Source organism: Rhinolophus sinicus, chromosome 18 (genome assembly GCF_057876585.1).
Source record: "Rhinolophus sinicus isolate RSI-liver-muscle chromosome 18, RSI-T2T, whole genome shotgun sequence".
Taxonomy (NCBI): Eukaryota; Metazoa; Chordata; class Mammalia; order Chiroptera; family Rhinolophidae; genus Rhinolophus; species Rhinolophus sinicus.
The window spans coordinates 109,377,805-109,405,723 of NC_142518.1; the positions used below are offsets into that span (position 1 = coordinate 109,377,805).

General features: G+C 50.4%; 2 protein-coding genes across 4 annotated transcripts; both read left to right on the forward strand.

The window, feature by feature from the left end:
* Nucleotides 1-338: 338 nt before the first annotated feature.
* Nucleotides 339-10,838, forward strand: PRRG3 (proline rich and Gla domain 3). 3 transcript variants are annotated; one of them, XM_019711231.3, is made up of 4 exons: nt 339-462; nt 3,926-3,963; nt 4,629-4,789; nt 5,174-10,838. In XM_019711231.3, the coding sequence occupies exons 2-4, from the start codon at nt 3,957-3,959 to the stop codon at nt 5,699-5,701; spliced, it is 696 nt and encodes a 231-aa protein (XP_019566790.1). In that variant the 5' UTR covers nt 339-462; nt 3,926-3,956; the 3' UTR covers nt 5,702-10,838. The 3 variants fall into 3 exon arrangements, with proteins under 3 accessions (XP_019566790.1, XP_074179553.1, XP_019566789.1); XM_074323452.2 differs by lacking the exon at nt 339-462 and adding an exon at nt 579-1,006; XM_019711230.3 differs by lacking the exon at nt 339-462 and adding an exon at nt 1,159-1,274.
* Nucleotides 10,839-22,799: 11,961 nt separating this feature from the next.
* Nucleotides 22,800-27,884, forward strand: FATE1 (fetal and adult testis expressed 1). The gene is made up of 4 exons (XM_088794767.1): nt 22,800-23,193; nt 24,068-24,308; nt 26,452-26,530; nt 27,329-27,884. Exons 1-4 carry the CDS (start codon nt 23,001-23,003, stop codon nt 27,458-27,460), a joined length of 645 nt encoding a protein of 214 aa, XP_088650893.1. The 5' UTR covers nt 22,800-23,000; the 3' UTR covers nt 27,461-27,884.
* Nucleotides 27,885-27,919: the final 35 nt, after the last annotated feature.

A 27,919-nucleotide genomic window follows, 5' to 3' on the forward strand; every position in this document is an offset into this window, starting at 1 on the left:
TCCCTTAGAACTGTCCACCTCTTGTGTGGCTCTCCCTAGACTGGTGTCATCTCTCTGCTACCAGCGTCTTGTCCTGTCATGCTGAACTTCCCACAGCGCTGCTTCCTGAGTGCCCCACCCACCCACCCAGCGCTCCCCTTGGAGACCCAGGAGATTCCTTCCTCTCCCCTTTCGGCACCTGAAGAGTTTCCCAAGCCCATTTCCACCTTTATTTCGCTGCAGCCCCGCGAGAGAGACAGGATTCTCCCCATTTCCCAGATTTGACAGGAGAGAAGCCTACTGTCCCAGGGCGGGGGCAGGTAAGTGACGAAGCCAAGGTCACCCAGTCATTGGCGGAACGCGGCCTCGACCCGGCCTTTCTTCTGCGGGCCGGCTGGAACCCTGGCACGGCGGACCCAGGCTGCTGGCCCGCGCCCCTCTTTTCTTAGCTGGCGTTCGGGGAAGGGCCGGTCGCAATGACAGGTGAGCAGGGGTAAGGAATAGTGGGGGGGAGAAGGGGGGTTGGGCTGTGCGGGGACGCCTGGCGCACCAGCCTTGGGTGCGGCCACCCGAACCCGCCACAGCGACTGGGCTTCCGAGGGCCTGCGCCCGGGGACACGACGGGACCCGCGCCTTTGGCTAAGGGTCCCTGGCACTTCCCGGGCCCGCCGGCCAGGCCCCGCCCCCCCAGCGGCACGGGAGGGGGCAGGGGCGGCGCCGGCGGAGTGGGGCGCGGGCGCGCGGTGCTCGGTGCGCGCCGCCGCCCCTCCGGCCCAGCTTGCCGGCCCGCCCTCCCTACCCCCTTGGCCCGCTCTCGTCTCCCCCACCCCTTCTCCTCTCCTTGGCCTGGCAGCCCGGTGCGGGGTGTGGTGCGACGATCGCGGCCTGGCGATTGGGGCACGGTGGTCGTGGCGCTTTAGGGTGGCGCGCCAGGCGCGGGGCGCGAGGCCAGACCTGGCACTGCAGGGTGTAGGGGGGCGGGCAGCGGCGGAGCCCCCAGAGGAGAGCAGGGCAGGGGGGTACCGAGGTAATGGGCAAGGCCTGGGCGCCCGACTGCGAAGGGCGGGAGCTCCAGGCGCACTTCGGCCCCAGCTGGGAAGGCACCGGGGCGCCCGGGGCGGCGGGAGGGCAGCGGGGCGGGGAGGGCGGGAGGAGGAGACGGCTGCGCTGGGCCGGGGGGCTTGGCCGACGGGGAGCAGGTGGGCGGGGACAGGGGCCCTGCTGGAAGAGGCGCAGCAGCGAGGTGGCGGGCTGCTTGCGCAAACAGGGCTGCCGCCTCCTGGGCCCGGAGAACGGTGAGGCCGTTGGGGTTGGGCGCCCCAGCCCCGAGGGCACGGTTCAGTGTCTAGGACCACTGAGCTGGGCGCGGGGCACTGCTGGGGGGCGGGATCTGGAGGTTCCGCTGGGCCAAGGCGTTGAGGGTCTTGAGTAAACCCGGGAAAAGAGTGTTGCTGGGCCAGAAGCCGGAGTTCCTGGGCAGGGCTCTGGTGGTGGGCAATGGAGGGCGAGGATAGGCACTTCCAGGGCTGGTATGAGTGCAAGGGGACAAGGAGGGTCCAGAGTTGGAGTTGGAGCATAATTGTGGAGTTCCGTGTCACTGGGTGGGTCGATGAGTCATGAGATTTGGAGATCACAGAAGCTTTCCTAGCGATCAGTTCTGAGTGAGGGAAATAAAAAGAGCTTGAGCTTGGATTTGGAGAAGTGGTTTGGAGGCCACGTCTTGGGACACCAGGTCTGATGGCCGCCAGTCCCCATGCCAGGGACTTTGGGAACCATGTCCCAGAGTGCTGTGATTCGGAAGCTCCAGCCTGGGGTGGGGTTAAGGAAGGTCTTTGTGGTGGCCTTCCTTCCTTTCCAGGCCTTCAGGATTCAGCTGTGTTCCTGTGGGGAGTGGGTTAAAAATTCCTTGGGCCTACAGTCAGCCTTACAGTATCCACCAGGGGCAGGAGGGACATATACAGTGCGTGACTGCTGCAGCATTCTCTGTCGTGGAGCCCGCATGCTTCCTCACTGTTGCCATAGTAACAGCCTATGGATGGTGTATTTATAGGGGAAGAAGCAGGCGCTACATTTGGAGGAAGGAGGGGGAGGAGGCCTCATGGCAGCGGCAGCAGTGACGTTGCCTACAGAATTGTTAATGGAGTGGGGCCATGTCTTGTGAGCTGTTTGAGGGAGTTCCTAGCATGTTTGAAGCTTAAAAATGAACTAATGACTTTTGCAGGTGTCAGGATAGCTCACATTTGGGGCTATGAGATGTGTGGGTGTGCAGCCACCAAAGTCAGGTGTGTCTGGGACAGGAGGTGGCTATGTGTAAGCTGTTATGTAATTTTCCCACATAAAATTAAAAAAATACACTGCAGTTCTCTTTGATAAGCAATGAAACATATTTTTCTATCTTCACTTATTAGTAAAGGCTTTACTCATGCTCTTCAAACCCTGACACAAGGGCTCCATTTTTCTTCAATCAAAAACCTTGCTGTTAGGCATTGCAACCCACACCCTGATCACATGACTGGCGCTGGCTCTGGGGGAACCTCAGAGATCCGCAATGGAAGCAGAATTTAGATACAATATTCCATCTTCACTCTCATAAACAATGAGGGTGAACTTTTCTCACAATGGCAGTCCTATCTGTTGACAGATTCACAAGTTGCTAGTTTTGGGTGGGATTGTTGTGGGGTTCAAAAGAGAAAAGCCCCCTTGACCTGGTGTTTCCATAGATGGATGTTAGATTTACTGTTTTTCCTTTACTTTGAATTTTATTTATGATTTATATTCTGTTTTCCAAAAGGATTAGAAGATATATTTTAAATACACTTAAGACTCTGAAAACATAAATAGAAAAGTGTATATATCACGTCGCAAGGGGGAAGCATATGTGCTTAACATATGGGCGGCCAGGACGTTTGTGCTTGATGGTCAGTTTTACCGCTGAAGTTCCTGGCAGCTGGGAAAAAGGGTAGCACAACAGATTACACCATTCATGGGTCGGGCATCCAGTTAGTCATGAAACCAGAGCTTCTACTTGGGTCGGGGAGCAGTGGGGTGATTGCTCCTGGGTGTGGACAGCTGGGGCAGTGCTCTGGAATATGTGCACGAGTGGGAGTGCGTGTTTAGGAGAGCAGTGTGCAGTGGCTGGGGGTTTACATACTGGCTGCATAATTCCTGAGCAGGAGCAAAGCCTCCAGGCGATAGTTCACATTAGCAGCAACACTTGCATTGAGTTAGTGTTTCAGTTTTGCTCACGTCAATCATGTCTTGGGACTCTGCGGCAGTGTTCTTTAATGCAAAGAGAGGAGAGGTGAGTGGTTGCAGGAGATCCTTGCCACTCTGTCTGGTGAAGACGAATGCAGCAGAACATCTGGGTTTGGGCCATGACTTTTGAGATGGTTGTGGTCACCACGTTAAGCTTTGCCAGTGCCAGCTTCTTAAAGTCATGCTGCCTGTTTGCAAGGAATGTGCTTGTCATTAGAAGTATCTGGGACTTGCCATCGTGAGCAAAATTAGTTCCCCAAATGGATTCTGTCTCTGTCGCTGTTAATTTGCTGGACTTTGCCTAAGTCCTCGTCTCTCTGAGCTCCTCGCCAACTCAAAAGTGCGCAGATTCCTATGAGGGAAGCGAGGAAAGAGTAGCCTCGGCCTACAGGAGTTTTTTCTTTATAAAAGAAAAAAGTCACGGTCTAGGTCTTCTAGACTCTCAATGTTCTTGGAGGAGAGGGCTAGAAAATTTGCTTCGGGCTCTGCAGGGCCTCAGGGAGCTCTGGAGGAGAGCTCAGGGCAGAATGGGGAACAGTAGGGCTGCGCAGAGGGTGCTGCGCCTCGTAAGGCACTGCTTTGACCTTTGACCAGGCTAGTGAGGAGTGGGGGTCACATTTCAGGGCCAAGAGGGTGCCCTGTAGGTTTGGGGACGTGATCTCACTGTGTCTGTGCTTTTCTCCTTTGCCAGGCAAGTGAGACGCTGGATCTGAGGGAGCACCATGGCAGGTGAGCTTTTCCGGGCCCAGGCCGAATGGTGAAGGGCCATGTGTAAGGGCTCAGGGGAAAGGTGCATGTCCACCTTTCAAGTCCTTCCAAGTTTTCCTCTCCCCGGGGTGTCTGATCTACCCCTGCTTGGATTTGCCCTAGACTGTCTTGGGCAAGACCATTGATGCCAGGCCATCTGATGGCACTGGTGGTTATTCAGGTGGGGGGATGCCACCTTGATAGAGTCTTATGAGGCTATTCGGTATTGGTCACCAGCGTCAGCCTCAAAGGAGAATAAATTCTCATGATAAGGGCTCCGATTTTGTCATTTTGAGGTAAGGCAGGAGATACTGGGTGTTTTTTTTGCTGATGACTACAATCCTGAAAATCCTTCATGTCCATCGTTCCTATGCAACATGCACTTCTCATTTTCCTCCATAGCACCAGAGGCCTGAGTCTTGTTGGGTCCTTGATATTTAAGGCATATACATCATGGCATCACAGAAAGTCAGCCCTTCCATCCCCGTTACAGAGAGCCAGCTTTGTCCGGGGTGGTGGCTAGCCCACTGGCTTTGGCTTTGTTTTGCTTCCCTCCATCTTTGTGCTTCTGTGCCTGGGCTGAGTCTGGTTTGAAGGAGCCTCTGGGCACCTCCCCATTCCAGGCCTCAGTGCAGCTCTCTCGGCAGTGTTTCTGGAGGCCAAGAATGCCCATTCCGTCCTGAAACGGTTCCCTCGTGCCAATGAGTTCTTGGAGGAGCTGCGCCAAGGTACCATCGAGCGGGAGTGCATGGAGGAGATCTGCAGCTACGAAGAGGTCAAGGAGGTGTTTGAGGACAAAGAGAAAACGGCACGTACTGCCCTGGGGCTGGGTTATGGGAGTGGTAACCTCAGGATTAAGAAGAGCAGGCCCAGGTGCCTCAGATGAATCAGAAGCCAGGAAGGAAAGCCAGCGCCGTCCAGAGCAGGGCCATTGGGCTGTAGAAAAACAGACGTGTCCTTAGAACAAGAAGAACATGTCCTTAGAGTCCCATCTGCCTCACTCTGGGAGACTCCTCGCTTGGTACATTTGGTCCTTTGTCCTTGGTACATTCCAGAGCCTCTCTGATAGCTCTCAAAGGCCAGTCAGATCGGGCGGGGTGGGGAGCAGGCTTGCGGAAGGTCTCTGGAGTCCATCTGGGGCATGAGCAATTGCATGTAAGTGTATGTGTAAATGGTCCTTCTTCTTCTACAGATGGAGTTCTGGAAGGGGTACCCAAATGCAGTCTACTCAGTCCGAGACCCCGCGCAGAGCTCGGATGCCATGTATGTGGTGGTGCCTCTTCTGGGGGTGGCATTGCTGATTGTCATTGCCCTGTTCATCATCTGGAGGTGCCAGCTGCAGAAAGCCACCCGTCATCACCCCTCATATGCTCAGAACCGGTACCTAGCCAGTCGCGCCGGGCACAGCCTGCCCCGGGTCATGGTGTACCGGGGCACTGTGCATAGCCAGGGGGAGTCTTCTGGGCACCGGGAGGCCGGGAGCAATCCCCAGGTGGTGCTGGGGCCCAGTCGGGGGGCCAGAACCACGGTCCGCCTCGAGAGCACCCTCTACCTTCCGGAGCTCTCTCTGTCCAGACTGTCCAGTGCCACCCCTCCCCCATCATATGAGGAGGTGACTGCGCCCCAGGAGAGCAGCAGTGAGGAGGCCAGTGTCTCTTACAGTGACCCGCCCCCAAAGTATGAGGAGATAGTGGCTGCCAACCCTGGCTCAGACAAGTAATGGGACTCGTGTCCTGTCTGCTGTGAAAGCCTCTTTCAGGGGTCTCCTGTTTTCTTTTTAACTTTTTAAAGACTGTGCCACCACAAAACAGCCTTAGCCTCCTTGTTGCCAAATAATTTCCTAACCATGGATTTGTAGGAAGACAGTTGTCAGAGACAGGTGGAGGGGGGTAGGGAACACGCATGCCCCTGGGGAGAGCCATAGGCTAGAGAGCCCAGCTTTTCCAGAAGCCACCATGCCCACCATCCTGTCATCCTGTCAGGGACTGGCTTCCCTTAATGCCAAAGGAATCCCCCCACGAGTTGACTGTGGCCAGAATGTCCATAGACTCAGGCCCCGGGGCCACTCAGCCAGCTGGACACCTGTCTGTGTCTGGAAACCTAGGCCACAGAGACGAGGGAGACAGGCCCACCCTCAGCACCCTTCCTTTCCCCTCAACAGTCTTGTGCTTTCTGTCCCTGGCTCACCTTTGGAGAACAGGGACAAGGACTGAACAAAAAACAAAAAGAGTAATAACAAACAAATAAATAATGAACACAATGACACAAAACACTATTACCTGGGCCACTTATAAGGGACCAAAGGAAATCAGTCACACAGATCTGAGACACTTGCCTCCCCCAACACCCAGCCCACCCTCCTGACCAGGTTTAAAGGAACATCTAGAACAACCTGGAAGGGGGACAGGGTGTGTGAAAGATGAGGAGCGGGGGCCTGGCTGGCAGAGCTGCCACCTCCAGATTGAGCAAGGGGCCCACATGAACTTTGCCACCCTGAAGGGGAGCTCTGGTTCTACTGTGCTTGGCCTCCCCCAGGTCTTGGCTCTCCAGACACATGGACTGGCTGTGCTAAAAGTGCTACTCATTGGCATGAGCCCAATCACAGCCCCGGGAAAACCGATATGGCTGACCCTGCCTATGGAGCCCATAGCCTCTGAATGGTTGGGGTACAGGCTGGGGCAGACAGCTGAAGTTTTCTCCTGGTGAGCTTGATCAGCCCATGGCATGATTAAACCCATGAACTTGACCCCCTCAGCACTGGGCTCTCTGGCGTTGAACTTTTAAGATACTTCCTTCTTCGTGAGTAGGTGCATTGAGTTGAACTTGAACTTCAGATGGCTGATTTCCCCTTAATGATGGTGCCCACCTGGGGAGAAGACCCTGAAGTGTCCCTTTTTTGAAATTTCTTTGCGAGGGAGATGGGGTAGCCCATGACCTGGGGTAGAAGGTCCATCGGGGATTTGCCCTGTCATTGCCAGGTGCTGGTCTATTTTTAGTAACCCCTTTCTGTGGCCCAGGAGTTGTCCATCTTTCCATTTCAGTGAGGCTTCAGACAGCAGTGGGGCAGAGATAACCTGTCCCTTGCTGTCAGTGACCACACAAAAAGACACTGTTGACACCACCTCCCCCACCCTTCCTTCTCCATCCTCTTGGCCTTGGCGCCCAACCATTTTTCCTCTGTGGTGCTTTAAAAAAATGTAGCAACATTTTGTGGAGCCCAAAAGAGTGCACAGCCAGGGTCTCTTGGCAACCTCAGCAGTTCAAAACCCACTGAGAAGACAAGCTTCTTTCTGTCTAAACAGCTCTCTAAGGCAGGTATTGGGCCTTGATGTTAGAATGCAGCCCTGCCTTGAGGCCACAGATGACTTCTGGAGGCCCCTCCAGTCCCGGGAGCTTGCCCTGAGACTTGCTTCAAGTCAGGAGGCTTGTGTTCTTATCCAGGGAAGTCACCGGCTTGGATAGCTCGACCCTGTGGCTGGGGTTTTCCATCTTTCCCCCTACCTCACAGGCCTATTTAGAGGCTGACTGAGCTAATGCCTGTGCAGTGAGGTTTGCCCTTAGGAAGATTCTTCTAGAAATGTGTAGGTTATTGGGGACCAGTCTTCGTGGAGGCTTCATATGACTGTGATGTTGAGTTTCAATCTGGGGAGTCAGTCTCCTGCCAGTTGACCCTTTCTGTCCAGTCCCCCCTCCCCTGAGAGTTCCCTGATGCTAGAGGTGCTGACCAGGTGGCAGTCCACCTTTCCTTCCTCTTTTCATCCCTCTGGGCCTGTGGCACTGCACTCCTACCCTTCTCCTCGAAGGCATTTGTGGCCTAGAAAGCCCCTGCTTTTTTCATTATGAAGGCTGCGGCCAATACAATTTGGCTGAGTTGGAGGGCCTGGGGCAGCCTGAAGCTCTGGGGCCAGCCCCTGCTCTCCCAGCATTTCTTTGGGCAGGTGCCTGTGTGGGACCTGGGAGAAGACACCCCTATGTGTCTCCTCCCCACTGAGCAGAGAGCCAGGCATGAGCCCCACCAACCAGAGCCGAGGAATTCCTGCTGCCTTTGGCATCTGTCAATCCCTTCCCCACCCAGCTGCCAGGTAGTTTGCAGCTGGGTGGAGACCAGAGAGAGCTGGAAGCAGGGACCTGGCCCTGGGGAGGGTGGCAAGTGTCCTTCAGGCGCTGAGCACAGGCGTGCAGGGAGTGCTCACTCAGCGGTCTTCCTTAATGCCCTGTGTTCTCTAGTTCAGGTGCTTTGCAGCAATCTTCTGGGTGGGGTTGCCACCGTGGTCTCTGGGACGTTTTTTGCAGTATATTGTAGAAAAAGACTGTGCAGTCTATAATGGTCATTACTCCTCGCGGTGCACATTTGGCTTTTATGAATGCCCTGTACATATCTTTCAAACTCTGTCTTTGTATGGACGTTGATTTGTTGATTTGATACAATGCTAACGCTGCAGTAAGTAACATTTTTGTTATTTTTGGATGTGTGTGTGTGTGTGTGTGTGTGCGCGCCCGCGTGTGTGTGCCAATACACGTGTGCATGTTGCCTTTTCTCACATGCTTATCTGAAACAATAGCTGGTGTGTGGCTATATTTGTATCAAGAGGGTTCCGGTCTGACGGGAGGAATGTCCCCTCCCAGTCCGGAGCAGCCTGATGACAAGGCCCTGGGCCAGGAAAGCCGAGATACGCTGTTGGACCCCCCCAAAGTTGCCACCTTCTGCCTCCCTTTCACAAAGCACTTTGAAAGCAGCTCCATCCTGTGGGCCTCTGCCCACTGGGACCCCCACTCACACACCCATTTAGCGCCGTGCCCTTGGCCTTGGCTCCTGTTCTGTGGGCGTCAGCAGCTGAAGGAAATCTGAAGCACTCCCAAGCCTTTTTATTTTTATTTTTGGTGGAAAGATGTGTGACTATTGACTTTGGAAATGGCAGGGCTAGTTATTTAGCTAGTTTTCATTTTTTAAACAAGAAAAGGCTTTAAAACATTTCTTGAACTGTGACTGTCATACTTGTTTTCAACCAAAAACTTTTTAAGAATTTTTAAAACAAGAATCGCAATCTTGTTCCCCCACCCAGTGCTCCCCACCATCCGGGGTTTTCAAAACTAAAGCACAAGAGAAAGAGTGGAGCACACAGGCGCCTAGCATGCCTGGCACCAGCATTGCGCCCTGGGTGACCAAACGGAAATGCGACACCGAGCAGTCTGACCAGAGGCGAGGGGCCTCCTCTTCTACTTGCCAATCCCACTGCCATTAGTGTGAATTCCTTAGGGTGCTGCTTTGGAAAATAGGAATCTGCCCGATTTGTTGGACATTGTCTTTTTTGTAGTCTGAACACGAGGAATTCAGGACGGCAAAGTGTCTGTTCAGGACTTGGAGCCAGATGGTCCCTCTCTGGCTGGGATTTGATCTTTGAACAACCAAATGGCATCTCACGAGAAGAAGAAAACAACACTGCCTCTAGATTGTTCTGAGAGAGAGAGAGAGAGAGAGAGAGAGAGAGAGAGAGAGAGAGAGAGAGAGAGAGAGAGAGAGAGATCATCGAGAGAGACACTGACTCACCTGCGCTCTGTCTTTCTAGGAGTGTGTGCGTGTGCTATGTCTTATGTGTGTACCCTCACGTTCAAGGGCGAGATGGAGAGCTGCGCAGCAGAGCTGCTGGTGTAGGGTGCTTTTCAGCTTGACAAGTAATGAAGCTCCATTTCAGGATTGCGCTGATTCAGAAACAAGCACATCCTCCCCACTGAAGTCTCCTCGTACTAATTAGTGTAATTAACTAATTCAAAAGTACTGTAATCAGACTGCCTGCAACCGTGGCAAAAGCCCATTATCTTGAAGCCGACTAATTCAGAACTTAGAGAAAATCACAACTCAATTCATGGTATCTGTGATTCTTGTTCCATAGAAATATTTAAAATAACCTTCCCTTTAGTCAATTTTCAGGGTCATATGTGTAAGAGGGACCTAGTATAAAATGAGTACCTTTTCCAAACAAAAAGCTCCAGATCTTAAGGATCCCGGCACCGTGCCTTCAGCTTTGGGGGTTTAGCAATTCTCACATGCGGCTCTTTGTGTACTGGACGATCTCGTTCTCTCTCCATCGCGGGGATGTTAAGTATTGCAGCTTTGCATTCTACTCCTTTACCCTAGGAATTACATACTTTATGAACTAGGCTGAAATTTAAAGTAATGTAACTGTATCTTGCTAAATATTCTGTCAAGCAGATGTTTCGCTGTCAGACTGGCCTATCATTCGCCCCCAAATATTCAAAAGTAGGGAGCGTCTCCTTTCACAGGCTGTGGGCGGTGAGTCTCTCTCTAGCAAGAATTTCTCTGACAAAGATATGCAAACAGCACACCCCCTCAGGCTCAATGCCTCAACAGTTGTCCCATTGTACTGAGGTATCTGCTCCTTGAACAGTGCCTGCCCTTCTCCCGCCCCCAGCCAGAGTATTAACTCAGATATTCAAGATTGGGATGAATCCCACAGCTGCTTTTGCCTCCAAATCTGTCTTCTCTTATGGATGCCACTTTCCCAGGCCTGAACACACCTGCTATTTCACTCTGTGATCGTGAATTCGTGACAGTGGAAACTCTATGTGCAACTGAGCTTATAGACATGATTACTGTGAAATGGATTAATTTTGGTACCACTTTGAACTGCTCATACTCATGTGTTGACCCATGTCAGCTGGGAAATCTGTGCATTCAATGACACATCAGGATTTCATTGGAGCCTGGAGCAACAAACAAACTTGCTTCTGATCTCTCTCTCAGTCTCTCTCTCTCTCTCTGTAATTGTTGAGTTTAGTTGTTAAATTTCGTCTCTTTCTGTACAAGACAATGAATAATAATAAAGAAATGGCATTCATTCCTGTCCTGTCCTCATCTATTTTGGATCCCCAAACTACCATGGGGCATGGATGGTTGTGGGCCAAACTTGTTTTTCCAACAGCCAGACTGTAGATAAGGAAACAGCCCAAACCAGTTTGGAAGCAGGAAGCAGAGATGTCCTGAGTCCTAAAGTTTGTATGTGACATGAGTGTAAGATGATCTCTAGACCCATCCCCCTGGGATAAGGTAAGATCTGTCAAAAATCACTTGAGCAACTTCCCTGTCACCTGATCCCTGGCTACTAACAGAGGTGTCCCTTGCTAGAAGGATGCCCTGTTTTATTTAAGAGCTGGGGGAGGGGCTGGGGGGAGTGTTTTCCGGTGCCCTATGTAGGTGGGGCATGATACTCAGGCTTTGCCCTGGCTCAGCTTCCCGAATTCTAAGGCTGGCAAGAGTCAGAGACTGTTCAGAGGGTAACGATGCCCTAGCCTCTCCCTTGGGGGAAGTGCGGGCTTAGCTCCAAACACACACTTCCAGCTGTTGGTGTGGAGAGAGATATAGCCATGGGAAGTCGCCGGCGCGAGTTGTGCCAATCCCCAGTAATGAAAATAACCCACTTTTAATAGGAAAAGCCATGGCAGTGTTGAGACAATGGCAATGAAATTCAGGGCCTCCTTTGAGGATTGAATGTAGAGGCTAATGCCAGTAATGACAGCCAGAAGACTTGGGTTCCATTCTTATCCCAGGCTGGCTTTTTGAGTGATGCCAACTTTCTGGGAATGCTAGGAAGTCAATCGAAGAGTCTGCAAGCAGACTCTAGCACACAGAGGGGTTTGGGACTTTTAGGCTCTTTTTTGTCAGGAAGAAGCATTCTAGGCAGTGACTTAGGGTCCCAGGGTAGCCCATGCAAGGAAGGTAGTACATGAGAGAGGCCCCAAGCTTCCAAAGTCCCCCTTGGGTACCATCCAAGAAATTGAGCCTCCCTTTCTTATTTGCCCTTTGTACCATAAGACCATGGGTTTCAGGGCCAAGGCAGTTGGATTGCTTGCAGAGGGTGAGCGTAAATGGTAAGTGGCAGGGACTTATAGGAGTGATGGTGAGGAGACAGGGTCCTACCCCAGTGTCTCCCAGTCCCTGCTGGAGCAGACACAGGGAATCAGGTAAAAAGGGCAGACACTGTGCTTCAGGAATGTGGCTTGGGAAGGTGGGACACCCCCCTTCTTACCCTTTGCTCACTGCCACCTGTTTACAGCGGTTGGCCTGAGACTGCCTGGATCGAAGAGACAGAAAGAGAGTAGAGCTGATCCATGAGCTGTGCTTAGCGTGGGGGCTGCCAGAGAATGCCTCCCTGAGGAAGCCGTGCCTGACTTAAAGCTTGAAGGATGAGTAGAAATCAGTTAGGCAAAGAGCATGGAAGACAATTAAACCAGTGAGAGGAACAGCATGTGAAGAAGCCTAGAATCCAGCAAGGCCATCATGTTTTTAAGGAAACAGAAGAAGCCAGAACAGCATAAGGGAAAAGATTTGTGCAAGATGAGATTGGAAAGGTAGGGGGAAGTCCATGCAGAGTCACCCTAGGCTACACTCAGAGCTGTAGTCTTTATTCTAGTGAAAATGGGTGGGACGGGGGTGGGGGGCACTGAAGAGCGCTTTAAGAGCAAGACTACATGACCAGGTCTATTATATTTAAAACAATCTCTCTACCTACTATGTGGAGAATGGACTGAAGTGGCCACAACAGGATCAGAGAGACAAGGTAGGAGGCTATTGCAGTCATGCAGGTGAGAGATGGTGATGGGATTGGCTAGGATGGTGACAGAGGAGACAGAAGTCAATTACTGAGAAGAGTTTTGCTCCAACACTGAATTATATATTTAGGAGGTTGTATTAGGGTTCTCCAGAGATGCAGAATCAATGGGAGATATATATGTGTATATATTCACAATGAGAGATATATATATACATATAGAGCTAGAGATATATAGCTATATCTATATACAATTGACCCTTGTGACCCTTGAACAACACAGGTTTAAATTGCGTGGGTCCACTTATACACAGAAGTTTTTCAATAAATATACATACAGTCAGCCGTCCGTATCCCCAGGTTTCACATCTGCAGATTCAACCAACCTCAAATCAAAAACACTATTTTCGATCTGTGGCTGGGGATCTGTGTGAGAGCCAACTGTATGAATAGTTCTACATATGCCATTTTATATGAGGGACTTGAGCATCTGAGGATTTTGATATCTGCAAATGGTCCTGTAACCAATCCCCCATGTATACCGAGGGACTGTAGTTAAGTGTTTGGGGAGTCAAAAGTTATATGTGGATTTTCAACTGTGCAGAGGTCAGCACCCCTAATCCCACATTGTTCATGGGTCAACTGTATAGAGATATACCTATATATCTGTATCTATCTATCTAGGGCTTTGTTTATTATAAGGAATCGGTTCATGCAGTTGCAATTATGGAGGATGAGAAGTTTCACAATCTGCCCTCTGCAAGCTGGAGACCCAGGAAAGCCAGTGGTATAATTCCAATCAGAGTCCAAAGGCCTGAGAAGCAGAGAACCAATGGTGTAAGTTCAAGTTTAAAGACAGGAGAAGACCAATGTCCCAGCTTAAGTAGTCAGGCAGAGAGAAAGAGAGAGCGAGAGCGAGAGCGAGAGCGAGAGCGAGAGCGAGAGAGAGAGAGAGAGAGAGAGAGAGAGAGAGAGAGAGACAGAGACAGAGAGAGATACAGAGAGAGAGAGAGAGAACTCCATCTTCTGCCTTTTTATTCTATTCAGGCCCTTAATGGAGTGTATGATGCCCACCCACCCATATTGGAGAGGGCCATCTGCTTTACTTAGTCTATCCATTCAAATGTTGATCTCTTCTGGAAGCACCCTCACAGACACATCGAAAAATAACGTTTGACTAAATATCTGGGAACCCCGTGGTCCAGTCAGGTTGACACATAAAATTAGTGATCACAGATGGGACAGAACCGCGCATAATGACTAATCACACTGGGATACATGGAGAGGAGTCCCAGATGACTGTGAGGTTTGGGGACTCAGACAGTGGGGTAGATGGTGGGACCATTCACCAGGAAGGATCACACTGGAACAGGAACAGTTTCAGGGGAGCATGTTCAGTGTGTGGTGTGGAGGGGAACTAAGGAGAGAGAACTAGACTGAAGCAAGAAATATCAGAGTTGCTTAAGTTACCATAAAGATGATACATGAAGTCTTGGGTGTGGATTTCATGAGCCAGGAGAGAGGCCAGATAGGCAGGGGAAACACTATGGCAGTGTGGAGTCCTGGAAACCGAGGGAGGAACATGTTTCTAGAAAGACAGAAGACAATGATATGAAGTGCTTCCAAGAAGTCAAATAAGATGAAGAGTGAAGTGGGTTCATTGGCTCGAGCTACCAAGAGGTCATTGGTGACCTTGGCCTGGGGTGGTTTCAGTTGAATGGTGGATGAGGAAGGCAGACTCAAAGGAGGAGAGGAATGTCTGGGAGGTAAGAGTAGAGACAGTGTGCATGGTGGGGTGACACTTTCAAGGATCCGAAAGAGGACAGCAGCGTGAGTGAGACAAGACACTAAGGGAGACTGTTTCGTTTTTGGTTTTTATTTTTTTAATGCTCAGGTCATTTTAATTCAGCAGCTATTTAATGAGCTCCTACCATGAGTCAGGCAGGCAGTGCACTAAATGCAGGGGAGACAGACAGAGGTGAGAGCAGCCAACAAGGTGCTGGGGAAGATACGCTGGGAAAGACGTGACAGCATTTCCATACTGGAGAAAAACATCCTGGCCAGGGCCAGGGAGGGAACTGAAGGCCCAGGGGAATGCAGAGATAGGCCACTGCTAGAGCTGTGGTGGGAGCCTGAGCACAGGGCCACCGGCCTTGCTAGTGGCATGGACAGCTCATCTTTTGTAACAGAGAAGCAGGAAGGCCTTGTGGACCATGGGAAAATCCTAGCAGCTTGGACTTGAAGTACTGGCTGTGCTAGGGGCTGAGTGCTTCACATTCCATCAGTCCCCACCTGCCTTTTCCAGGCAGCATCACTGAGGCACATTGCCTCCAGTCACCCCACTACTAAGTGAGGAGTTAGGACTCAAATCCCATGGCAGGGCCAGGGGACTGGTGCTCTGCATTGTTTGTGCGATGACCTGACTGCTGGCTCTGTCTTGCGAGAGTAAAGGCAGGTCAGAGTGGGATAGGTCTGGAGGATGTTTGCTGAAACTCTCTTGAGCTAGTTCCTCATTGGGACCTACCGGTGTTCTAGCAAAGACCCTGGATTGCCAGACTGCAGACACTGGTTTGCAGCTCACCTTGCCAATGCTAAGTGAACTGAGTCACATCCCAGCCCTCTCTGAGCCCCAGCTTGTCCATCTATAAAATGGAGGATACTGGGAAGAGTGTCTGCTTTATAGATGGGAGGGCTTGTCATTAGCCCCTTTCTTCCACCTCCCCCCCACTACGGTTAAAGCCATTGTTTCTCAGTCTAGTTGTGTAGGACACGGCTCCCTGGCCCAGGCTGGTATTGTGAGCCTTGCGCTCCCCCCCGGCTGAAGCAGTTGGTCACCAGTCCTCGGTCGGCTGCTCACAGCAGCTCACGGCAGCTCTCCCCGGCTGCCAGCCACTCACGATGGCCACCCGCTGCTCCTGGCAGCACATGGTAGCCCACGGCAGCACACAGCAGCCCAGCTCCAGGGAGAGCCATTGTTTACAATGTTAGCTGTAGAGGGCGCAGCTCAATGACCCATGTGGGAATCGCACTGGCGACCTCCGCGTTAAGAGCACAGCGCTCCAACACCTGAAAAAAAAAAAAAAAAGCATGCAGCTTCTCAGACTTGTTTCTCATCTTGGGTTTCTCCTCTCGCGTTTCTCCAGCCCAGAGGGCTGGCTGCTGCTCGTGCTTTTGAGCTGGTTAGTGTCTTGAGACTCCGCACCACTTTTTCCACCTCTTTGTTATTGTTGGCCATTTTCCTTTGGTCTCTGATGCCCCTGAATTCTGCATTCACATCACATTTCAGCCACTGGACATGGAACCAATTGAAAGCAGATGCCCTTCAACTTGAGGAGTCACCCAGCAGGCAAGACCAAGGGCTCTTGGAAGTCGCTTGGTCCAACACCGCCCTCCCCACCCCGCCAAGAGGGCCGTCCCCACCCGCTCCAAGGGTTCCCTGTACATGGGACAAGGGTGACTGACAGACAGGTGACTAAACCCCTCTGGTTTCCAAATTTGCTTCCAGCTTTTGGGGGAAGGGATTCTTAGGGCAGCAGAGGGACCAGGAGAGGAAGAAGGAGCAGCAGGGCTACACTACAAGGTAGGAGGCGAGCAGCCCCTCGTGGCTTTTCAGGGCTGCTCTTAGCTCCACACACAGGGCGGTCCTGACTTACCCATCAGTAACAATTACCCAGCAACCATTACCCTAAACTCATTGCACTTCCACCGGAGTTGTTCAGGCAGCCCGCCCCCTACTGGGGGAACTTTTAGGGGCTGATCTGAAGGAACCCAGAGGCACATAGCATTTCAGCCACCATGGTCCTGCCTGCAGGTTTGTCAGCCCAGGCTGTGGCTCTGTCAGTGTCTTTAACACACCTCTGCTGGAGCTGCTCCCGGCAGACTGGACCAGAGTTCAGGGGGCGTGACCAGCGTTTCTACCCAACTTGAGGAAGACTTTTCTACCAAACTGAGCCTTCTCGAGAGGTAGTGAGCTGCCCAGAAGGTGTGCAGGCAGAGGCTGCAGGTGCCAGGCACAAGGGTCAGGCCCTTTCTTGTAGGTTCACAGAGCTCTAGGAAGCCATCTGCCATGCGGGGACTCTGGTCCCGCTCCCTGCATAAGAACACAGGACATGGCAAGGCCAAAAAGGAACACCCACGGAGCCATGGACGGGGGGTTCATACCACTATATTCTCGGTGGCGTCTGTGTTGTAGATACAGGAAGCAGGCTCCACACGATGCACAATCCGCCATCTGCTTCTCTGCCATCCAACCAACCAACCAACTGAGCAACCCAACTTGCTAGCTGCAATCCGCTCTTGCTAGTTCAGCCATGGCAGTTCTATCAGTGGCCAATGTCTAACTAGTCACAGCTGATGGCCAACTAGTCACAGCTGATGGCCATCTACTACTCAAGCCAGCACCTTTCCACGTGAGATTGAGAACCTGGAAACTGCTCTCTGGGACTCTGTCCCCACCCCATCGCACTCCCAAGGAGGCAGAGTATGGCAAGATTCAAGGCAGGACCCCCACAGAGACAATCCCTGCTATTGTCTCTGCTCCGCATGGACTTTCTGCCTGTCCGACTGTTTCTGTCTGCCCTCTACAGCATGAGTTTCCTGAGGACAGGGACCTTGTCCCTACCTCCAGTGCCTGGCACCCAGTCTTGATTCAACATAGCCATACTGAATGAGAAGAACCCACATTTGGAAATTGAGGTGTTCCTTGTAGCCTCTTGTTGCTGGCCCTGTCCCCATGGGGGCTGGGTCCTAAGGGCTACCCCAAGTGTTCCTGACATTTATTTATTTCTCTGCTCACGAGGTGACCCTCCTTCCCTGGGCCAGCTACAGTCTGTGCAGTTTGTTCCTCTGTTTTTCCTGTCTCTTTAAGGAATGGAAGGACAGCTGTGAGTCTCTGCTAGTCCCCCTATCCCTTCCCCTTTGTCTAGGGGAGGGCCTGGGGCTCCAGTCATGACCTCAGTACCAGCTGCTTCCAGGAGCAGGAAGGAGAATTGTTTACAGGTTCGTAAGTTTTATTAGCAAGTGGAGAGGAAGCTACCAGATGCCTGGAAGATCTGGGTTTGCAGCCAAAATCAGGCTTTCTCGCTTGGGCTTGGGATTGTAGCTGCCTGAGACTGGGCTCTGAGCAGAGCTAGGAGACAGCAGACAGTCGTGCTCGTTGACTTTGAATGGCCTCTTCCATAGGACCCGAGTTTACGACAGTGAGAAAGGGCAGGACTGCTCTGGGGGAAGAGAAGCTGGCATCGGCCCTGAAGCCCAGGTAGCCCCAATACACCTCCTTGAAACCAAGAAACACAGTTTAAAACTGGGTTTTAGCCCAATTTTCCATTTGAAGATGGGAAACTGAGCCTCAGAGCAAGGGAAACAAGTTGCCTAAGATGGCCCAGCATCTGAGCTAGAAGTTACTCCCAAGTGTACTGACCCTGGGTCTGGGTATTCTGCCGCCTCCCACTGCTGCTTGCAAGGGAAGTGGGAGCAGGTAGCAGATAGGACATCAGACCTTAAGCCGGCTGGTGGGGACCTGAGTAGAGTGCACGGCTGGCTGAACAGCTGGATGAGACCAGTGGTGGGGAGACACTCGTGGAGGCAGGTGGTCTAGCAGGCAGAGAGACAGACAGACACATGACAAGGGCAGACAAGCAGGCAACAGCCTGAGTTGGACACCTGTTCTGTGGGGGGCTGGATACCCTCTAGATTTCAGCACAAACTTGGATGCAATTAACTGTGTTTGTTTGGTCCCCAGCGGAGGCTCTGTGCTTACAATCACTTTTAGGGAAAACAATGATAGGTTTTCTTTGGAGACAGTTAGCTTGAAGGGAGGGAGAGCTTTCACCCCCATTCCTTTTTGCTAATAAAACAGCTCTTATTTTAATAAAGATCCAAGCCCTCCAGCAGACAGTTCACAGGAAAGAAACACAGAAGATCAATAAACATACGAAAAATTTCTCAGGTTGATTAATAATTAAAGCAATATAAATTAAAGCAAAATGTGATAGATATCATTTTTCATTCAACATAATGATGCCTTTTAAAAAGTTTCCTAATACAGTATCTTCTATTGATAAGGCTGTGAAGAAATCAGCACTTTCTTCCCGTTGGTGAGGTCCCCTTAGTGTAGCCTCTTCAGACGGGACATTGACAATATCAGTCCATATTGGTCAAAATTGTCAGCACACATATTCTAGGACCCCACAATTCCACTGTTAGGCACCTGCTCTACCAAAACATTTACCCACGTGTGCAAACAGACAAGGCCAGCAATGGTCACTGCTACATTGTGTACAAAAGGGAAAAGTTGCATCTATTTCTGCATTTTTCTGTGGCACATTTATACAACGGAGTATTACTCTGCCATAAAGAAGAATGAAATCCTACCATTTGCAACGACATGGATGGACCTAGAGAACATTATGCTAAGTGAAACAAATCAGACAGAGAAAGACAAATACCACTTATATGTGGAACCTAAAGAACAGAATAAACAAACAAACAAAACAGAAGTAGACTCAGAGGTATAGGGGAAAAAAAACTGAGCGTTGCTAGGTGGGAGAGGGGTGCGGATGGGGGAGAAGGTAAAGGGATTAGAAAGTACAAATTAGTAATAACAATATATGGAATACAGTTTGGGGAATATAATCAATAACATTGTAAAGATTTTGTAGGGGGGTCAGGTGGACACTTGTCTTCTTAGGGAGACCACGTCATGGATGGTGCAGATGCCTGACCACTGCACTGTACACCTGAAACTGAAGCAGAATAATACTGAATGTCAACTATAATTGAACATATATATATATATATATATATATATATATATATACACACACACACACACACACACACACACACATAGTCACAGGAAGTGGAGTACAGCATAGGGAATAGAGTCAGTGGAAATTTAACAGCTATATACGATGTCAGAGGGGTAGTAGATTGGGGGAGGGGGTTATCACTTTATGAGGGGTGTAAATGTCTAACTATTACATTGTTTTGTACACTTGAAAGTAATAAAAGAAAGAAAGAAAGAAAGAAAGAAAGAAAGAAAGAAAGAAAGAAAGAAAGAAAGAAAGAAAGAAAACAAGAAAGAAAAGTGAAAAGCTGTAACTTTGCCTGGAGAACAGAATGCAACCAGTGCAAGGCACTGAAGCCCGAAGGTGTCCTCCCATCCTCCTCCCCAGTCCCCCCAGGCAGAGGTGGCCTGGTGGCATGCGGGGAGGAAGAGGTGCCTTCATCGACCAAGGTGGTCCCAGTGGAATGTTCAGAGGTGGCTGTGGTGGCTTTTGTGGCATGGACCGAGGTGGCTTTGGTAGAGGAAGACGAGGTGGCGCTGGGGGTCCGTCCCCCGGACCTTTTGAACAGATGGAAGGAAGAAGAGGCAGGCACGGAGAACCCTGTAAAACGGACAAAGGCAGAGACCGGCCCTACTAGAGGCAGAGACCCCACAGAGCTGCATTGTCTACCAGATTTGTTTTTTAAACCAGGAACTGTTTTAAATTTACAATTCCATATTTATAATATTGACCACAACAGTATGATTATTCCTGGTCTGTACTTTAGAATTGTTCACCATTTGTGAAGAAACATTGAAACAGGTTAAATGGTAAAAAATAAAATAAAATAAAAATTAAAAAATAAGGGCAAAGCTCTAGACACCCAAAATGTCCATGAGCAGGCCCCTAAACAGCTGTGCAGCAGAATACTGTGCTGTGTTTAAGAGACGTGAGGTAGATTTGTTCTGACATGGACATCCCCAAGGCACACAGTTCACTTAAAAAAGTAAGTTGCAGAACATCACGTACCTCAAATGTATGATCTCATTTGTGTAAAACACTGCAAACATATAAATACACATCTAAGCCAGATGTTCTCTGGGTCCCTCCCTCCCCTTCCCAGAGGCAGCTGTCTAACAGCCGGGGCGGGAAGAGCTTCGGGTCCCCTGGCCCTGTGCTTTGGGAGCCTTCCACGGGGGTCTAGGTCTCTGCAGCCCATCACTTACACTTGGCCCTGAGCCATCCTCCAGGTCCCCCTAAGGCTTGACAGAGCTCTCTGTACCTGGGGTACTCTAGCCCTTCAGGCCCCTGAGGCTGGCATACCAGACAGTGGGGGCTTTTGGGAGTGTTTGGAATGAGTATGGGGCAATTTCAGAAGGAAATTATGATAGAGAGAAAAGGTTAGCATGCTAGAGAGACATGCTAAGGGACAAATTCAAAGTCCCACAGCAAATTCTGCCTCCCACCTCCCAGCCATCCTTGGTGCCCAAGGTGAATTGCCAGGGTTTCTGGGTGGCGTTGGGGGCTTAGACATTGTGAAGGAAGTTTCCCCACCCACTTTGCTTGACTTTAGGTGGTGGGTTCCTTTGCCACCAGGGGGCAGTGCCTCTGCATACACCTGGCCTGGTGCCACAGTGCCCAGGGAGCCCCAACTGGTCAAGGCAAGTTGGCAGTTAGAGGGTAATCTGATCTGAGGTTAATAGTGCCAGGTCTTGCCTGCGCCTGCCCACACAGTTAAGCTCTGCTGACTTGAGTGCTGTTCCAATCCAGCCACCCTGTGGGGAGAGGTTTCTTAGCTCCATCGTCTGTCGAATGGGGAGACTGAGGCCCAAAGAAAGGAAAGACTTGCTCCAGGTCAAATGTTGAGATCATGGCAAGGATGGGCAGGGCATAGGGTTGGCAGATAAAATACAGGATACCCAGTTAAATGTGAATGTCAGGTTAACCACAAATAATTTTTATTGTAGGTATGTCCCAAATATTGCTTGGAGCATACTTACACTAAAAAATTATTTGTTTATTTGAAATTCAAATTCATTTGGTGTCCTGTATTTTTATTTCCTCAATCCGGCAACCCTGGCCTGGCAGAAACCCATGGCTCCTGCTTCCCAAACTCCTGAGTCCCACAGAGCACACTTCTCTGCCCCTAAGATGCCCTGCAGAAAGCTCAGATTTCATAGCAGCTGCTCCGTTGGAGCTGGGAAGGGCTTCTCCAGGGATCCTTGGGAATGCAGGCAGGGCTTATATCAGCTCTGTTCCAGAGAGCTTGGTCCCAGAGTGGGACAGGTGGGGTCAGGGAGGGGGCCAGGCAGACTAGATCATACCACCCTCTCTAAGCAAGTCCGGCCCCCTCCCTTTCCTCTCCCTTGCCCTTTCCTTCCCCCTTTCCTCCTTCCCTCCCCCCCTTTGTCTTTTCCTCCCCGGGCCCCAGCTGTGCTTGGTTCCTTTTACAAATATCCTTCTTCTCCTCCTCCCCCCCTCCCCCGCCCCTCGGGCCTGTCCCAAGAGCTGAGGGATAACAACCGCTGACTGATACAACCTTTGGTGGTCATATCAGTCAGGGTTCCCCAGAGAAAAGGAACCGACAGGATGGATGTATGTATGTACAAGTATATACATATGATGTGTATAGAGACTGACTTTAAGGAATTGGCTCATGCCATTGTAGGGCTAAACAAGGCCAACATTTGCAAGGCAGGCCAGCAGGCTGGATGGAATCTTAGGCAGGGGTCGATACTGCAGTCTCAATGTAGAATTTCTTCTATGGGAAACCCTAGTGTTTGCTCTTAAGGCCTTCCAACTGATTGGATGAGGCCCACCCACATCCAGGGTTAGTATTCTTCTTAACTTAAAGTCCACTGATTGTAGATGTTAACCACAGCTATAAAACACCTTCATAGAAATACTCAGACTAGTGTTTCATTGAATAATTGAAGTCTATAGGTTAGCCAAGTGTCCATATGAACCTCACAGTGGTCTAACCCGCGGGGAAGCTAAGAGAGAATTCGGACTTACATGAGGGAGTACAGGGCCTGGGAACACTGGGGACTCTAGCGGCTGGAGGCAGGTCCTTCCTCTCTGGCATTTCCCTCCTTTGGTTCTCATGGTTCCTGCCCAGGCTGACCCAGGGCATCCAAAGGCTATCTCTCCCGTGGGGGAACTCAGGACTGGGAGAGACAGGATATACTCTGCAGAGGACACCTTTGGAGGGATCCCGTGGCAGGGGTTATTAGCCAGAGTTGGATTTGCAGAAGCTACGACAGGCTTGGGATCTAACTCTGCTTTGGCTACTGACTGACTTGGGTCGTGTGCCAGTCCCTACCTCTCTCTAGAAATGATGGAGGGTGGACCCCACCTGCCCGCCCCCCACCCCCATAGGGCCAAATCAGGTGATCCGAGAGCCAGGGCAGTTCTCACAGGACAAAGTTTTGAGCCTTATCTCTTCTCCTATGTTGCTTACAGAGTAGCAGAGGAGAAGGCCGTGAATGTAGCCAACAAGATACAGCAGGAACAGAAGGTGCTGGTCCAAGGTTTGCACCCAATTGGGAGTATGGCTCCACCCCCATGTCAGGATATATCTTCCCTGAGTCCCTACCCCTGGAAGAGCTGATTCTCCAAGTACTTCTTCTCTGTCCTGCTTCGTGTGCATCCTTGGCCGTAGCTTACAAGTGAACAAGTAGTTGCAATGGCAGAAAGCCCCTCTAACATCACGCAGGAGATGGAAATATCCATGGCCGAAGAGCTGGCTCCTGAAAGCCATGGGCAACGTCAAGAGCACCTGATGATAGATGGTGAGGATCCCCTGAAAAGTCCCTACCCTTGGGTGTCTGCACTTGTGTGTGTGTGTTGGAGACATGTGTGTGGCTGGGCAGTCATATGTATGCATGTTTCTGTTTGCATGGATGTGTGGCTATGTGTGATTGCGTCTTGGCGTGCATATATATGTATTTCTGGCTTGAGTGACAGGGAGTTCGGGGAAAGGGATTGATGTGAGCATTTTGCAGCCCATGACGGAGGAGGAGGATGGGACCAACATGTGTGGTCCCTTGCTTTCCCCTTCGTCCAAGCCACCACTGTGTCTGTTTATTGCAAAACATTCAGAGGGCTCAGTTTATAAGATCAATCAGATCAATCTGTCTCCTAACCCTCCAATGCCTTCTCCTGCCCTTTAGAGTGAAATCCAAACTTCTTACCATGATCTATAAAATGTGATCAAGGTCACCTACTCAACATATTTCATGCTGTGACCCACTCCACACTGCATTAGTGTTTGTCCTTATAACACCTCAAGACTGGTTCTTCCTCACAGCCCTTGTGCTAGCTGTTCCTTCTGCCAGGAATACCCTTTCCCTATATTTTCCATGGCTGGATTCTTCCTCGTTCAGGTCTCTACCTCAATGTTGTTTCTGACTTTTCTAGAAGTAGCCCCTTCCTTCTGTCATGTGCCCTGCTTTTATCATTTTGGAAGCATGTGTCTCTTGATCTGAATCTACACTGGTATACACACAGACAGTCAGTTTCTTGATTGCTCCAATTTTGCCTCTTGGTCATTGCTCTGTCCAGTAACTTTCTTAGCCCAGAGCTTGGCCCTCAGTAATTACTTGCTATACTTTTGAACAGATGAAGAAACTGAGGCCTGGGATTAGCCAGTGGACTGCAGTGAATGGATGTTGAGTGACTCCTAAGAAGTTTGGGGACCCAACATCTTTCTGGTGTGTCCTGTGCCCAGGAAGCCTCTTTGGGTATTCCTAGGGCCTTTGTTTTTCTTCCCAGAAATATTAGAGCGTGCATACTCGTCCCTGGGGGCCTCTCAGCGACGACAGAATTTGAATTCAAAGGCTGCTGGCTCCGCTGCAAGCCAGATGATTTGGAATATGACTGGCACCTGGCCCAAGAAAGTGGTACTTTATGGGGCCTTTGCTATGTGGTGGTTGGGTTGCGGTTGGGAGTACCACTATAGGGGTTACAGCCTGACAATGTCAGGTGGAGCAGGGTGAGATGTTGACTTGGGGGAGGAGGAAAAAGGCAAATGAGGGTAAGGACATCCAGCAAGAGGTCAGAGTCATACTTTGGTAGGCTGGGAGTTCAACCTTGGGAGTTCAGAATGCCTGAAGTGCATATTGCTTGGGGAGTACATATATACTTTACTCTGCAAAGCTCTAGTGTGTGTGAAATGACATTTTCCTTTATTAAAAAATAAATCAGTATATATATTGTTATGTCTATATAGCTAAATATATCTATATTTCTCTATATATCTATATTTGATATATTACATATAAATATATTTCTACATATAAATATATAATAGAGAAATATAAACATATTTAAATAAAAAATTATATATTTCAGGGCTGGAACAAGAGTAAGGCAAATGAGGTTCCTATGCTTTCTGGCTGTTAGGAAATCCAGTCAATTGAATCTAACCATTTTGTAGCCAATCCTTTAAGCTACATTCATCATGAGTGAAGGAATGTTCTAGAAAAAAATGGTGGTCATATTGTTGCAAAGGATACTGGGAAAAGTCAGATAATTTGGAGAGGAGGAGGACCTGTCTGTTCTAAGGAATCACATGAGTCCAGTAACTCTGAATCAGATTATGGCAGATTATGTTAGCTACATTCAGCGTGGCTGAGGGCAAATTTTAGAAGAATGGTTGTTACACTCTTGCAAAGGTTACTGGGAAAAGGCAACAAGGTTGGTGAATGGGGGACCTGACTGTTCTAGGGAATGGGTCAAGATAAATGCTGAAATGATTCCTTCCACTCCCAATAAATAAAGAGAAAAAGGGTTCCCAGGTCAATGACCTCCTGAGAATGAAAATAAGCCAGAAATATTGAATTGGCTTCTTGTGTCCAAATGATGAAGCCAAATCAATCTTCTCCAGCAAGTCAGACTCCAGCAAGCCACTCATGCCCCTAAGACTGAGGTGGTGGTGGTGGTGGTGATAGATTAACCTCTGGATTAATTAAAGTTACCTGTTAAGACCAGAGGAGTACACTTAAAAAAAAAAACCACAGTCATTATATTAACCTTAGATATAAATTTAGACATTTAAAATTAGGAAATTTAATTATTTACCAGTTCTATTTATTTATCAATTACTTTTTTAGATAAAAAAAATAATGGAACTGTTACTGCCTTTGAAAGAACCACAGGTTTTGTTATCAGGATAATACTGGCCTCATAAAATGAGTTAGGGAGCATTGTTTCTTCTTCAATTTTTTGGAAGAGTTTGAGCAGGACAGGTATTAGATCCTCTTTGAAGGTTTGATAGAATTCACTAGTGAAACCATCTGCTACTTACCCGTTGTGTGACTTGGGCAAGTTATTTGACCTCTCTGTGTCTCCGTTTTCCCATCTTTTAAAATGGGGTGATAGTAATACATGTTTCAAACAAAGGGTCATGATGAGATTTAATGACTTGATATTGGTAAAGGGATGAATGGTCCCTGGAATGTGGTAGGTCTGTGTTAAAGAAGCCTTTTGTGAAATATCTCATCTTGCACTGGAAACCATGTGACTCCTGGGGGGCAGAGGTGGGCCTTTGGTCCTGGACAAAGCGTGGGGCAGCCCCTCAGCTGGGGCTGAGCAGGCTACTGTGACTGACTGTCCCTTTCCTTAGGGGACCCAGCTGCAGATACCCATAATGTCGAGTGAACCAAGTCATGAGGATGTCCAATGCCCGGAGGATCCTGGCAGCTTCCAAGGCACGAAAGTCCAGTATGAGTGGTAAGATGGATCCCAGAAACTGTGCGACAGGAAAGGAAGAGCTCTTTAGGCAGGGACCAGGGTGGGCCAGCGGGGCTGGTAAGCAGACTGTCTAGGCAGAACTTGGGAGCAGTTGGCTATGCTTGGAGAGTTGGGGACCTGCTCCCTCCTCACCACAGCCCTTGAGCCTCCTGGCCCCTTCCCATTTGAGCCCTCCGAGTGTTCTGCAGCTGGGCTGGGCTGGCTTGCAGCCCTCAGGCCCCAGGACCTACTTACCAAGGAAGGGAATGACTGGAGCCTGACAGACACTGTCCAAGGAATCTCCTGTCCATACCCACTTGCCCTCCTGGCTTTCCTGTGCTTCCTGCCAGGCTTGGCCTGAGACAACCAGCTGCTCCGACCCACTGTCTTTTCTTATTTTCCAGCAACCCGGAGGCAGATTTGATTGCAGAGATTGGCCTGGAAGAGCTCACTGGACTGGAAATGGAAGTCATGAGAAGGCAGGCGAGTGTCTACTGTGCCAGGGACCCACTTGGAGCGTGGAAGCAGAATCATGGTGTCTTGGTGTGGGTGGGCCTTGACAGTGATGGGGCTGCCCGCCTGGAGGTTGTGCAGGCATTTCAGTCACCTTACCCGCTAGCAGCAGAGGTGAGGTCAGGCTCCCCTCCCCTTCCTACAAGTCCCTGTGGCTCTGGAGTCCCATCTTGCTGCTCAGTCTTAGCCTGTCTTTCGGGAGACGTGGAAAGGAAATAGGAGAAGAGAAAAGAAGGACATAGAAGGAATGTAGGAATATGGAGAAGTCTGCAGAGGGTATGGAGCTCAGAGGTCTGAGAGAGGCGTCTCAGACCAACCCCAGATCTTCTCAGGCAGAGAGCACAGCAGCCTTGGGCATGGGTGGGGAGGGCCATTGGCCTGGTGGCCCTCTCTGGCCCCCTGTGTGTCACCCCATCCTGGGGCCCTCACTCCCGTGCTGCTGCTTCCCCCATGCCAGTACACCCCAGCATTGAAATGTTCGTTCCCGCTCACTCTGCACAGCTGGGAAGGGCTGGCTTCTTCCAGACAACTTGATGCACACTGAGAAGGGGGCAAGGCAGCTGAGCCTGCCAACACAGGCAGCCTGGCCCACCCCACACCCCAGCCCCCTGGTCTCAGTGCTCTGCCTGCTTCTTACCAGGAGGCACTTTGGCCTCCCAAAATGCAGCAAAGGCTCTTCCTGTTCGAACTTCATACATTTCCTACTGGCAGGGTGCGGGCTTCCCCAGAACAGCCTTGCTCACCAGCCTTCTCTTGGTCTCTCTGCAGATGCACATGATAACGGAGCGTCTGTGTGCCCTGGAGAACCAGGTCACCGCCTGGCGCTACAAAGGAGTTGTGTTCTTTACCGTGCTGGTGTCAGCCTGTGCACTCAACCTGTGGCAGTGGCTGCGCCACTAATGCTTCACACGGCACGCTGCCACCAGAGCCCTCTCTTCCTTCCCCTTCTTCCCTTCTCTCCCTGGGCCACCTCTGCCCATCCTCCTTCAGTTTCCCAGCAGCTCCCAGCAGTGGCAAGGCCATTTTCCAACTCTGGGGGAGACCCTAACTGCTGGGAGGTAAAGCAGGTATGCCCTTTGGAAGGTCTGACTGGGCTGAGATGCAGCCCCTTTGGAGGGCGAGGAGGGAGGCATCTGGTCTCCCCAGTAACACCAGTGGCAGACACTTCCTGCCTGCCCATCAGGGCTCCACGGTGACCCTCTTGTCCCTTCTGTTCCATCCTATGTGGCAGGGGCTTGGCTACATGTTCTCAACTTTCTTCTACATTGTGTACAGGGCTCTGCGTAGAGAAAATGCTCAATAAAAGTTTAGTGATAGCAGCAAACCCTGGTGGCTGAGCTTCTTGTATCCAGGGCTCAT